The 13867-nt window shown below is 55.5% G+C and overlaps 1 protein-coding gene across 5 annotated transcripts in view; it reads left to right on the top strand.

Annotated features, from left to right (window-relative positions):
* CD6 (CD6 molecule) overlaps window positions 1-10637 on the top strand; it is a 39887-nt gene extending 29250 nt beyond the window's left edge. The window contains exons 5-13 of one of the 5 annotated variants that reach the window (XM_038564424.1): window positions 626-928; window positions 2095-2160; window positions 4365-4505; window positions 4804-4902; window positions 6163-6285; window positions 7962-8081; window positions 8308-8562; window positions 8832-8936; window positions 9680-10637. In XM_038564424.1, the coding sequence (XP_038420352.1) occupies window positions 626-928; window positions 2095-2160; window positions 4365-4505; window positions 4804-4902; window positions 6163-6285; window positions 7962-8081; window positions 8308-8562; window positions 8832-8936; window positions 9680-9744 (1277 nt within the window). In that variant the 3' untranslated portion in view covers window positions 9745-10637. The remainder of the gene's footprint in view (window positions 1-625; window positions 929-2094; window positions 2161-4364; window positions 4506-4803; window positions 4903-6162; window positions 6286-7961; window positions 8082-8307; window positions 8563-8831; window positions 8937-9679) is intronic. The other 4 variants (XM_038564425.1, XM_038564428.1, XM_038564426.1 and 1 more) reach the window with 4 other exon arrangements.
* Window positions 10638-13867: the final 3230 nt, after the last annotated feature.

Genomic DNA, 13867 nt, shown 5'->3' with positions numbered 1-13867 from the left:
GGAGATGGAGGCAGGGAGCCCCGAGGAGGCCATCGTTAGTCCCGGCTATGAAGTTCTGGTCCAGCCAGGGCTTCCCTTTAATGTGCACAGGAATAGGGGTTGGGAGGCCTTGGTAAAGATAGATCTGATTCAGTAGGTCTGGGCAGAGCTTGAGATTCTGCATTTCTAACAAGATTCGTGCCATGGTGACATTACAGGTCCAAGGACCACAGTTTGAGTAGCAGACATGCAGGGGCAGCCAGAGCAGATGGAGCAGATGAGAGGGGGACACACATGCAGGAGGGAAAGTACACAGGATCTGGAGACTGATTGGCTGCAGGGTGTTTGCATTCATGAGTCTGGTCTGGTGGGGGTTTCAACCCAAAGGATTTTTTTTTTAAGATTTTATTTATTTATTCATGAGAGACACAGAGAGAGAGAGAGAGAGAGAGGCAGAGACACAGGCAGAGGGAGAAGCAGGCTCCCCGAGGGGAGCCTAATGCAGGACTTGATCCCAGGACCCTGGGGTTAATGACCTGAGCCCAAGGCAGTTACTCAAGCAATAAGCCCCCCAGGTGCCCCCAGCCACCCCCAGCCAGAGGATCCTGACCTAACTCTGCTCCCCACCCCCACCTCTCCCCTGCAGAGCACCAGTCCTGGCGCCTGACTGGGGGCGCTGACTCCTGCGAGGGGCAGGTGGAGGTACATTTCCGTGGGGTCTGGAGCACAGTGTGTAACAGTGAGTGGTACTCACAGGAGGCCCAGGTACTCTGCCGGGCCTTGGGCTGCGGGACCGTGGCCAGAATACCCAATGGGCTGCCCCACTCCCTGCCGGGCAGGATGTACTACTCATGCAGAGGAGAGGAACCCACCCTCTCGCACTGCTCCTGGCGGTTCAACAACTCCAACCTCTGCAGCCAGTCGAACGCAGCCAGAGTCCTCTGCTCAGGTATCCCTCCTCCCACCCCCATCTCATCCCCTCCCCCAGATTTGCACCAGAAATTCCAACTGAATCCGAAGCTGAGGAACTGACAGCCCAGGAGACCACAGCTTGGGCTAGGTCAGGAATGACAACTGCTGGCATTAGAGACACGATTGCCCTGACCATGTCCAGGCAGACATGGCATTCTTTCCCACAGAGCCTTGACTCAGCCCCCAAATATTTATTAAGGCCTTTTTATATGCTAAGAAGTGGTCCCTGTTGACTGGAATTGGCTCAGGAGATGAAGCCAGCTGCCATCCCAGGGCAGGTGATCATGGGAAATAATATTGGGAGACAGAGCCTGGCACCCCAATCATGGGGCAGCCGTTGGGGAGCACCCGTACCTCTCCCTTCAGCTAAGCCTCGTATCCACACTATGAATTACATTCTACTGTATTGCACCAAATCTAAGGTGGCACCGATATGTCACACTATTATTATTTTATGTTCCATAAAGGACAAAAATGCTGCCAAAATAAACTCTCGACATGTCATCAATTGCAGCACTCGATGCCATCACCCCAATTTCAGAAGTGCTAAAATGTGAAAAAGCCAAAGCATTAGGCCCAAAGAAACATGGTATTAGGCTCCCCGTGGGGTGTTTAGGCACCTGGCTAGGGACTCCAGCTCTGCCACTTACCCCCTGGGAGGCTTCGTTCAGTTCTGTGAATATGTGGATGCTGATACGAGCCACCTCGCGGGGCAGCTGGGAAGTCAGGTGATAGCCCACAAAGGACTCCGTGAGCTCCATCCCTCACCTGTCAAATGATTATGATACTGATGGTAATGTCAGCTTCCTAGCTCCCCGAGGCCAATGCGAAAAGTGAACCCGGGACTTAACAGAAAAGGGGATTTGTGGTCTGTGGCAGATTTTACAGAAAGAAGGGATACTTGCTTTTATTGGCCTCTTACTGTAGCCAAAGAAACTTCTCAGCATTTAATCCATGAGATCCTCCTTATTGCAGGGGGTGGGAAAGGCAGGTTTCCTTAACTCTATGGCCCACCCCCTTCCAAGGGACTATGCCCCTCACTCCAGGTCACTTGTCTGTCTTGTCCAGTTTCTAACACGAGGACTGGCACACAGTAGGTGCTCGGTGATATGTGTTGAGTACCTGACTGGTGCTTTCTGACAGGCTCCCGGAGTCTGCTCAATCTGTCCACTCCTGAAGTCCCTGCAAGTATTCAGCCGATCACTGTGGGTGAGTGTCCCTTGGTTCACGGTGTCTGAGAGAGGTGGATGCGTGCATGCAAGTGTGCTTATGTGTGTGAATGCGTGTGCACACCTGGGGAGGCCCAATGGTGTATCCCTCATCCTCCATCTCTAGACACTGGACTCGCCTCTCCCTCAGCCCCCACCCTGCCATGCACTCTGTTCTGCGGGTAGTTTTGCTCCTCCCCTCCCCTTCCTGCCACGTCAACTCCCCCACTCCCCGAACGGTACTTCATGGAAAGGAGCCCAGCCTCCTGTCAGATCCTGTTGGGCAAGAGGTAGAGCTGGGGAGAGCCAGCACTGGTCTGGTCTGACAGCGCCAGTGGTAGGTGTGCCGAGAGCAACAGTCAGTGTGTTTATACTGTCCTGGGCACTGGCCCAGAGCTCTCCCCACACACTTTCCCAGCTCTGTAACCTTCCTGGGGTCCCCTTGGGGGAGATTTCCTTGGAGCCCGCACACGGAGGAAGAAGCTCAGGTTCAGAGGGTGAAGGCACAGCCAGCAACGTGGGCTGGAGTGTGCACCCAAGGCTCTGGACTGTGCTTGGTCTACCCGCCACCTACGGATCACTGGCTGACTTCCAGGAAGACTCCTGAGGCTCAAATCCTAGCTGTGCTTCCTACTAGCTGTGTAATGGAGGACACCTTCACCTCTCTGAGCCTCAGATCCCTTGACTGTAAAATGGGGGTGATGATCATGGCAGCTTTCTCCGAGTACTGTTGTGAGTCTCCAGTGAGTTTTTCTAAAGCACTTAGACCAGTGCAGAGTCCACAGTAAGCAGGGTCTGAGCATTAGTCTCATGATTATTGTGTATGATTATGGGGCCCCTTGGTACTGCCGGGATAGCCACAGGGGCTGGTCCAAGTTCACAGGCTCTATGCTGTACCCCTGCTTCCAGCAGAGGAGGGTGGATGGCGGTGTGGGGATGGAGTGGAGGGCCACCGAGCCCTGACAGAGAACCTGGCAGTGGATGAGGACACGGAAAGGGAATGAAATCCTGGGGAGCAGGTTGAGGGCAACTCCAGATGGGACCCAGACCCCAGCTTGCACACTGTCTCTTTCTGAGCTCAGGGCAGGGAGCCCACCTCCCAGGACCATACTCTAGCCCTTGGCCTAACAGCCCCACCCTCAGCCCTGTCCCTCTGGGCCTCTCCATTCACTGGTCTCCCCGTACCTCCCACAGCCCAGCCTCTCTCTTGCACTCATTTCCTGCTGCTAAGTCCAATTCCCAGCCTGGTCCACGTTGCCCCCTTTGCAGATGGAGAAGAAGGAAGAAAATGAGAACAGGGGTCATCTCGGGGGGAGGGGAGAACAGACAGTGTCCCCAGCCCAGGGATCAGGATGATCTCATCCCATTGCCCACCCATCCATGATGCTGTCACTACCCTTTACCTAGCCCTGTGGCCTATGCACCCCAGGCTGCATACGCTGAGCAGGGGGTGGTCCCTGTCTCCTCTTCTGACCAGGGCTCCAAGCACCTGCCCCACAGCAGCCTCTGTCCAGCCTTTGAGTTCTTCTTAAGCAGGGATAGGGCCAAGAGAGAGAAAACAGTAAGCCACACCAGAGCTGCAGGGGCTGCAGAGCTGGGAGGTCCAGAATCATGGCCCTCGCCCCTACCCTCTGGGAGGACACGTCTGGTAGGAAGGATGTATCCAGGGCACAGAAAGAAATCTCACTCTCCTGATAGTCTGTTCGCTACCAGAGGTAGCTCTAAGTTACCTTCCCTGGAAAGCCAGCCTTAGTCTTCCTCCCTAGAGATTAGATGCCCCGTGTAGGGCCTCATGCCTGCCCATACCTCCATCCCAGCAAGCATGGTGCCATACTGGTTTGAACCTATGTATCAATAGCTCCCCTTAAGGTCTGTGATGCTGATGTCATATTTGTATCCCTAAGTGGCATACACAGTGGGCACTCAGTAATTGTTGAACAGGAAGAGAGATCCCTGTGGGCTGGTGGCCATGGGAAAGTTTCCTCCGGTCAATTATTTATTCATTCAATATGCATTTCTCGAGCACCTACTATATACAAGTCACCTAAAAGCAGATGGCCAAATTAGAAAAAAAGAAGAGAGGAGGGGGGTAGCTCCAGAAGGGAAGCGGGTGAGCTGCAGAGAGGCTGGAGAGGCAAGAAGCACAAGGAGAGGTCTACATACATTCTTCTTTTTCCCTGACTTGGGGCTCTTGTTTCTTCCCAGAATCTTCTGTGACCATGACAACGGAGGACTGGAAACCCCGGGAATTAATGCTCCTCATCCTCTGCATCACTCTGGGAATTCTCTGCCTTGGCTTACTCATCTCCATGGCCTTCATCTTCTTGAAAGTTAAAGGAAAATATGGTAGGTGCAGAGTTCTGGGAGTCACTGGAAAGGCCTAGAGAGGGAAAGAAGCTGGCCTGAGGTGTGGCCCTCTCAGGGGGATGTGGGCCTTGCAGGAGAGATCCAGGTCACCTCCTGATGGAAAGGATTTTCCCAGCATGCTCGGCAGAAATGGCCCGTGGGAGGACCAGACTCTGTGCGTGTGTGAGGGTGTGATTGAGGGGGAAGTGAGGAGGAAGGTGTCTCAATGAGCATAGGACCGAGTAGACTGGGAGGGAGCAAAAAATGACCTGGAGAATGTCTGCCTCCCTTCCCTCAGCCCTCCCTGTTATGGTGAACAGCCCACACCTCCTCACCACCACCCCAGAAGGGATCAATAGCTATCAAGATGTCCCCATCACCATTTCCAAAGAAGAAGGTAGGATGTCGCCCACCCTGGGAGTGGAGAGGGCTGGGGAGGCAGAAAGGGTATCCTTTCTGGAGAGCCAGTGGTGTTTAGGTCAAAGCTGTGCCCCAGCTGGAGATGAGACCTCAGGTAGCCCATGGGTGCCTGTGAGACCTTGAGCACGTCATGTCTCGGTCTGGGCCTGAATGGCAGATGATCTTCCAGGGCAGTCATTCTGGGCTAGGCTTTGGGGTCCTAGAATAATGCAGACTCTGGGCATTTCTCAGAGGAAAGCTCCACCCTGCTACTTGGCTGGTAGGTTTGTGATACTGTGGCCTCTTTCAATGGCCTGCTCAGTCAGCCTTCCTGCACGGCCCCATCAAGATTTTCCTGGAACATCATTTTATTTGATATTAAATGTTTTTTTTAAATTTTTATTTATTTATGATAGTCACACACAGAGAGAGAGAGAGAGAGAGAGAGAGGCAGAGACACAGGCAGAGGGAGAAGCAGGCTCCAAGCACCGGGAGCCCGACGTGGGATTCGATCCCGGGTCTCCAGGATCGCGCCCTGGGCCAAAGGCAGGCGCTAAACCGCTGCACCACCCAGGGATCCCTATTTGATATTTTCTAAACGAAAGAAAAATTGGATCGGTCATCCATCTTTTATAACATACGGATTTATACTTCGTGAAAGTCTCTTAGGGAACTCAGGCTTAGTCACACTGCGCTGTGACTGTACTAAATCACCTTTATTTGAAAGCATTCGAGGACAAGAAAACCAATACCAAACCCAGCTGAATGGTAGAAATACTCCCTGTGCGAGGCCTCCATGTGTTTAAGGAAAGAACATGAACGCAGAACCTGGCACACAGGTGAAGCACAGAGCATTTGCTCACTGACTCTCGTAGTCTGAGGGTTAAGAGTCACACTGGCTGCTTCTCTGGGCCCAGTGAGGACCTCCCCGTGCCTTAGTTTCTTCAGCTGTAACGTGGGGACGCCGACGTACCCACCTCACCGAGTCCTTACGATGATCCGAATAAGATCATGTTTTAAGTGTCCCGCCCGGCCTGTAGCAATTGCTCTATGTTTTGGAAGTAAGCAAAGGAAATAAGCCAATGGGCGGGGGGAGCTTGGCAAACCCAGGCTGGACAGTCTGGTACGAGGCGGGCGACCTGGGAGACCTGGCGCTGTCCCTGCCCGTGTGTCTGGGCCCCGCCGGCTGCGCGCTCCTGCCGCTCCCTGCACCTCTCCGCCTGCCACTTGGCCCTGCCCGACTCTGCTCTCTCCCCAGTTCCCATGCTGCCCATCCAGGCGCAGGCCCCACCCCCCAAGGACCCGGACTCCAGCTCGGACTCAGACTATGAGCACTATGACTTCAGCACCCAGCCTCCCGTGGCCCTGACCACCTTTTACAGTGAGTGCCCGGGCCCGGGCTCCTGGGAGCCCCACCCCACCCCCAACCAGGGAGAGGATCCCGTTGGCTGGGGAGCTCCGCGGGGCCCACCAGGTCACCCTGCATGCTGTCCGTGGAGTGTCCCTTGACTCAAAGTGGCCCTACGCTGAAGCTCTCCAGGTGTTTCGTGACTCTAGAGGCCCCTCTGTGTCTTCGACCTCCTTCCCTCCTGCCTTTGTCCGGCCACACAGGGTCTTAGGACTTGTCCCTTGACACTCACCTCCAGGGTGGCCTTGTCTGTGTGAAGCAAGGAAGTCCAGGCAAGAGACACGTTCAGACGGCTTCTCACAGGCTCACGCCCCTTCTGTGCCCCCTCCTGCCCATCAACCTCACCCCTTCCCCCACCTTGCTGGGGAGCCCAGTTTAAACCCCCAGCTGACTTTTCCAGCTCTCCTCCCTGCCTGCTGGGGACTGGAGGAGGATAGACAGTGCTTAAGGCAGGGCCCAGGCAATGCTGGACATTAGAGCAAAGAATCCCACACCTATGGGGGACTCCCTTGGGAGCTCATCAAACATCCCCCAGCTTCCCTCCGGGACCCACCCTATGAGTTAGGATGAGAGTTTGTGTGTCACCGGCGCCCCCAAACAATGGCATCCTGAGAAGTTGGCAGGGACCAGCCTTCCTCTCTCTTGCTGCTGTGTAGTCCCTAAGATGTTGCGCTCATCAACATGGTCCAGAACGGCTCACTGCCATTTCCACCTCCTGGACAGCAGCAGGGGGAGGGAAGACGAGGCGGGCTCAGCACTGACAGGCAGGGCACCAAGGATGCCCCCTCACTGCCACGCTCAGCCTTGCCCACCACAGTCTAACTCCCCAGCTGCAGGAGAGGCCACAGACGAAGCTTCTATCCTGGGCAGCTGTGTGTCCAGATGAAGGCCAGAGGGTCTGCCCTTAGCGGGGTGGAGAATAGAGATTAGTAGGGACGCTGGTCGTCTGTGCCTCACCTGCTGGACCAGGGCCTCTGCGGAAGGAGGTGGCTGACTGTGCTTCTGCCTTGCCATGCACCAGCATTTGGGAGCCACCAGGGTGAGGCATCCTTGGAACCTGAGGTTCTGCTCTCAGGCATGCAAGATGCTAGATCGAGAGTCTAAAATCCCATGACACTGCGAGTGACGTTCTATATACCAGGTTTGAGAGCGCAGACTCCAAGGTCCCAGGTTCTCAAGTCCTTAAGATTCAACAGATCCATATCACGTCTCCAGTTCTCGAGCAAAAGTTCCCCAGAGCCTAGGAGGCAGGGATTCCAGACCTCCGGGCTTCCACTCTGCCCTGGCTGGGGCACCGTCTGCCCTCTTCCTGCCCACAGCCCCCAGGGCACAAGGAGACAGCCCAGGACTCTCCCTGTTTCCTTAAGCAGAAGGAGGGGTATCTGGGGCAAGGCACAAGGCACTAGGGTTTTGGGCAGAAGCAACCTCATCCCGTGCTGGTTAAAGACTGAGATTCAGGACTGGCTGGACTCGGATAAGAGCCCGGGAGCTGACGGAAGTGCTAACCCCTCTGTACTTCTGGGCTTGTCCTTCCACACTATTCAGCCCCAGGGCACCCCTGGAAGTGCCAAGGCACTGCAGCCCTTCCTGTAGGCTCCGGGGGCGAGGAGGTAGGTCTTCACCCCCCCTCACCACCACTCTGCTTGTAGATTCCCAGCGGCACCGCATCACAGACGAGGAGGTCCAGCAGAACCGGTTCCAGATGCCCCTCCTGGAAGAAGCTGAGGAGGTCCAGCAGAACCAGTTCCAGATGCTCCCCCCGGAGGAAGGTGAGTCAGGCTGGGGAGGTGCACGGAGGCAGTGATAACGATGTCAACCTTGACTCCGGACCTAGCAACTCAGCTCACCTTGAGAAATGCCAACAGCAGCCCCCCTCGATAGCTCCTTTCTGATTTTAACATTCCGCTTGGCCATTAGTTCTTTCTTGGGTCTAATTTGAAGCCCTCTTGCTGCATTGCTGCTTCTTTCCTCACCATTCTCCCTTTCCTGGGCCAGGACTTGAAGAGATGAACGTGTCCCAGGTCCCACCCATTGGTGCTGGACACTACATGGCAAACACCCCCTCCCTGGGCTCTCAACACCGCCCAAGGAGCAGCAGTGAATCCAGCACATCCTCTGGGGAGGATTACTGCAATAGCCCCAGCAGCAGGCTACCTCCGTGGACCCCCCAGGTGTTTTCTGCAGAGAGGAGCCCCCACCTGGAGCAGCCCCCGAACCTGGAGCTGGCTGGCTCCCAAGCTACTTTTTCAGGTGAGCTGGGCCCAGGAGGATCCCGTGTGTGCCCCAGTTCCCATCCTATAGCTGACCTGGCTGGAGGAAGCATAAAGCTGGAAGCCCTGAGCCAGGCTGAGCTCAGGATTCTAGCCCCAGCACAAGTCTCCACCCCTCTCCGGGCCCTCACCTCCTCATTCATGGTCAAGCCAGGAACTGGAGTCTTGTGAGTCATGAGGGCTTCCCAGCTCTGGCAGCTCTCGAGCTGGCTGTCTCCAGGCAGAGTGATTGGTTCTCGGGGTTTCCAGCAGGGCCCTTGGCTGATGACAGCTCCAGCACTTCATCCGGGGAGTGGTACCAGAACTTCCAGCCGCCGCCCCAGCCCCCCTCAACGGAGCAGTTTGAGTGTCCAGGTACCAGTGGCAAGGGAGGTGGTCCTGGGAGGAGGAACAGACAGGGAGCAGGGGGCGGATGAGAGGGGGAACTCCACACCCTTTGGATTCATTAGCCCAAGAAGAAAAGTAAAGATTTGTTGTTATTTTTTTTAAGATTTTATTTATTTATTCGTGAGAGACACACACAGAGAGAGAGGTAGAGACACAGGCAGAGGGAGAAGCAGGCTCCATGCGGGGAGCCCGATGCAGGACTCGATCCTGGATCCCAGGATCACACCCTGGGTCAAAGGCAGATGCTCAACCGCTGAGCCCCCAGGCGTTCAAGGTTTTTTTTTTTTATTTCTGTTTTCGTTTTTTAAACAAACAAGAATGAGGAGGTGGGAAAAATGGATGTGGACGGGACAGAGAAAGATCCAAAGAATGCCTTGAGAGGAAATAAGCTCCCCATTAGTGGAGGTATTCAAGCAGAAGTAGCCAATGGCCCCTTGGGGAAGACTGCGGTAGCAAGGGGAGTGCCAGCACTCAAGTCGCCCATCATTTCCTGTGCAGGCGTGGGCACTACAGCCCTAAAGTGCACAGATGAGGCTGACATTCTAGCAAGGGAGATGGTAATGAGCAAGATAACACGGCGGGAGTCTTGTCGCTGCACCCACACAGCATCACGTGGGAGGGCTGTGGACTCAGACCCATTCAGCTCTGTCCGATGGGGCTGGAGAGACAGTGACCAGCCTCCCCCTGACCCGAGCCTCCCTGCCGCACAGGACCCCCCACTCCCCAGCCTGATTCCGTTGACGGCGAAGACTATGATGACATCGGAGCGGCCTAGGGCTAGACTCAGCAAGGCTCCAGGTGGCTCCCTCCTGCTGGACTCCTGCTCTACCTGCCCCTACTCTCCCACCCCGTCCTCCCGCATATTCCCCCAGGGGCCTGACAGGCCTCCTCTGGAGAGACGCAGGGAAAGCCCTCACCCTGCACCCACAGCTCCATCTCCATCCATCAAACAGAAGCTGCTGGCACAGCCCTCCCTTGGCCCCAGACAGCCCTGAGGTGGAGGGTGCTGCCTCTGAGAAGTAGTGAGCTCTCTGTCTCAGGGATGAACAAGCGGCCACCTTTCAGCAGACTGCAAGAAGGTCTGAGCATAATGACTTCTGAGGCCCTTTCTGATCCTTGGGGGTCTGTGCTTTAGTTCCCTGAGTCTCAGGTCAAGGCCTGGAGGCACTGAGCGAGCAGAAATGGGCCCCATCCCAGTGCCCCCATGTGCGGGCTGCTAGGCTGCTGTTGCTTTGACAGGTGGAGTCTGGGGCTGAGGGTGGCCCACCACTGACCCAGGTTGGCAGCCACCTGGGCACTTAGGAGCAGCCGGCTGACAGCAAGCAGGTCGACCCTACCCCTAGAGACCCGGAGCCAATCAGGGCACCTCCCTGCTCTGCAGGGACCATCCCTGGACATGAGGTCCTGCTTCGGAGCTTCCTGTGGCATACAAAGACAGCCCTAGCCCAGCTCCCCCAAGACCCAGAGTTGGGCCCCAGTCCCTTGGGACAGAAGCACAGAGAGGAGCCCCCGTGTCTGCTAGCACCGTTGGGGGCTTCCCTGAGGAGCACGTGCACACGCAGCTGACTCACCCTGAGCACAGACATGTGCAGGCGGCCTGAGGGCTCAGAGCCAGCTTCTAGTGCCCAGTTCTGAGTATCCCGAGATTAAAGTAATTGCTGAATAAAACCCCGTGCATGGAGTGACGAGTCCTTGAGCTCTTACAGTGCCCGGACCTGTGTGTGTGCCTGTGTGTGTGCCTGTGTCTCTGTCTCTGTGTGTTGGGTGAGGGCAGTTCTATCCATCAAGGTGGAGATGGGGAACTGGAAACCATGGCCCGACACTGTGAAAAATGCTAAGGATACAGGAACAGGAGGACACAGGGCCTGCCCTCCTGAAGGAGGTGGACACAGAATGTCTGTGAGTTCAGCAGCCTGCTCCCCTCTCTTCTCTGCCCCACTTGAGCCCTGACTCAGTGGCCCCATAATTTCAGAGACAGGGTAATGTGAAGGGATTTTCTGCTCAGAGCCACCTGACAAAGAACTGGCCCCAGGCTGGAAGGAAGGAGTTGGAGATGAGGCTGAGGAATACACAGTGGGGATGGGGTGTGGGGCGGCTTCATACAGAGGAACCCTGCAGCTGCTCGGAGGCTGGGATTTTAGGCTGCTGCGAGGGCCCCTGCCCAGATCTGCCTTCTGGGTGAGGGCAGGGGGTCGGGTTTCCTCTGAGCCCTCCTAGAGCAGGCAGGTGTTGAAGGAGGCTGGGCTGCAGATCCTTCCCAGAAGGGCTGAGTAGGGCCTGTTCTCCTTTCACCTGTCCCAAGACGGAGAGTAAGCGAGCACTCCCCAGGCAACTGTCACAGGATGTGGTTGCGATTGATGGCCCCCTCCTGACCCTCTGAACCCTCCCCAGCAGGCGGGGGATTCTTAGGGGAGGAGCCAGTGCTGGGGTGAGCCCGGACAGAGCCCCAAGGTGGTTCGTGAAAGCCTTTTTTTATCAGACAGCCTGGGTTCAAATCCCATATCCTCCCTGTGTGGCCATCGGCAAGCACTCAACATCTCTGAGCCTTTGCTGTAAAGTTTGCCTGTGAAGGGGACATGGCAGTAGTAGAGCCTACACAGGAGGTTGCAAGCATTAGAGAGGTTTAGCAATGAATGTTCTCTCTCAGGAGAGGTGAGAGAGCTCCCTGGAAGGAGGAAGGGGAAAAGAAAAGAGCCACCAATCCCCCAGGTCCCAGCGCCCTGGTGCTGGTGGAGGCAAGCATCTTGTCCCACTGTTATCTTTCAGATGAGGACACTGAGGCCCAAGAGGGAAAGGACTTGTCCAAGGTCACTCAAAGTTAATTGCCAAGTCACAACTCGGCCCTACCCCCCCCCCGCCCCGCCCCGCTCTCTAGGGCTTAGACAGGGAGATGGTGGCACCCTCTGAGTTCTCTACTCTTAAGGGACCAGGCATTATCGCTAGTCTCAATGATCTGGGATCGGAAATACAAGCTGTTATATGGATGGGCACTGAATTGATTTCAGAAACATCAATACAGGGGGAGGGCTACGTAGGAGCACGGAGGCACTGTAGCAATTTTATGACTGCAAGCCCGTGACAGAATGAACTGGGCCTAGGAGAGCTCCTGACCCAGCTGGAGGGGAGGAGGCATTCATCTGGAAAGACCTTTGCCGGGGATAGGAGGGCAGGTGGTGATGCCTGAGCTGGGTTGTAAAGGATGAGTAGTAATTTGCTATCTAGGGGTGGGGAGGAAAGGGCCTTCCAAGTCAATGGGATGGCATGAGCAAAGACAGCACAAGAAACCAGGTAGCCCACAAGGTAAAGGGTGGTCCAGCTGAGGGCAGTCAATTCTCACACCAGCTCTATGTAGCAGGTAAGAAAACATAGGCCCAGAGAAGTTAAGTAAAATGGCCAAGTCACAGAGCTAAAAAAGAGGCAACTCTACCGGTTGTCCGGCTTCAGAGTCTGAGCATTAACCATGGCACCTCCAGTGGGCACCTGTTCCTGTTCCTGGGCCCCGAAGCCACACTGCTGGGCACAGCCAGGGCCCCAGCCCAGCCCTGGGATCTAGAGACACCAGCCTGTCTGTCCACCAACAGCACAGGCACCTGCTGGGTGTGGGGATTCTGTGCTCAGGAATGGAAAATAACTCACTACCTGGGCACTTACATGGAGCCATGCCCTAGCTGACCCCAGAGCAAGAGAGGAGTGAAACGAGCCCTTGCCTTGGGACTTGAAAGTCTCTGGGGCAGACACACAGAAACCAGCGCCTGCGGGACACACCGGGAGAGCGGTGGCAGTGATGACAGCAGTGAGTGGCACTTGCTATGCACCAGGCCTATGTTATTTCACGTAATCCTCATAAGAGCTCTCAGAAAAGGTATTATCCTCTCTGATCTATAAATAAGGAAATGAGATCCAGAGGCAAAGTGACACGCCAGGGGTCACACAGCTTGTCAGCTCGTAGGTACAACTGCTCCACCTGACTCCAAAGCCCCGTGTGAAACCACTTCACTGCACAGTGGGACGCATCCTGGGCACACTTAACCCACATGATCTTCAGTGTATCTGCTCGGCGACGAAACAGAAAGAAGAGGAACAATGGAGCCTGCGGTCCCCCTCGGTGAACAAACACGGAGGGAGGAGAGAGGTGAGAGGCCCTCTGTTTCCCCAGCCCCTGAGAACTCTGCACCGCCCGGGCATCTTGCCACTTTAGTCACCAACAACTAAACGCTTTCACGCATGGCAGGCCCGAGCCCAAAGCCAAACTTCGTCTGGGCGATGCAAGGCCGGCAGGAGAGCTGTCTGGCTGGACACAGCACAGGACTCAGATGCAGGAGGCTTCCTACCCGAGCCTGCTTTTTCTCTCCCTCCCCCCTCCCTCCCTCGCTTCTTCCCCTCCCTCCTTCCTCTTTCTTTTCCTCCTTCTTTCCTTTTCTGTCTTTTAAACAGTAAATGGGCACATGGCTCAAATCTCCAAACCACATACAAATGCACATCATCAAAATCTTGTTACCCACCCATCTGCCCTCTCTCGTCACTCTTCCCCCTCCCTGGGTAGACAGTACTGTTCCTCTGATGCAAACATAAGCAAATACAAATATCTCTTGCTTCCCCATGCCCCTGCTTATTTTTATGCAAGCCGGGGTCCTTCTACCCACACTCCTAGGCTCCTTGCTTCTCCTCACTTCTCAAGGCATGCCAGAAAACTCTCCTAAGGGATTTTCAGAAGTAATACCATGTTCGAGCTTCATCCCATGTGCTACCCAAGCACACAGCCTCTACTTGGCGTGCATCTCCGACTCAGTGCTCCAGAGGGCTGTGTGGACAGAGGGGAAGCAGCCACCAACCCTGACAGGCTCTGCTGGGGAAAGCAGGACAAAAGAGAGGAAGTTCACTGGGCAGAAAAGAGAATG

Source organism: Canis lupus, chromosome 18 (assembly GCF_011100685.1).
Source record: "Canis lupus familiaris isolate Mischka breed German Shepherd chromosome 18, alternate assembly UU_Cfam_GSD_1.0, whole genome shotgun sequence".
Lineage (NCBI taxonomy): Eukaryota > Metazoa > Chordata > Mammalia > Carnivora > Canidae > Canis > Canis lupus.
The sequence above is the reverse complement of the archived record's forward strand: the minus strand, read 5'-3'. Positions and strand labels throughout refer to the sequence as shown.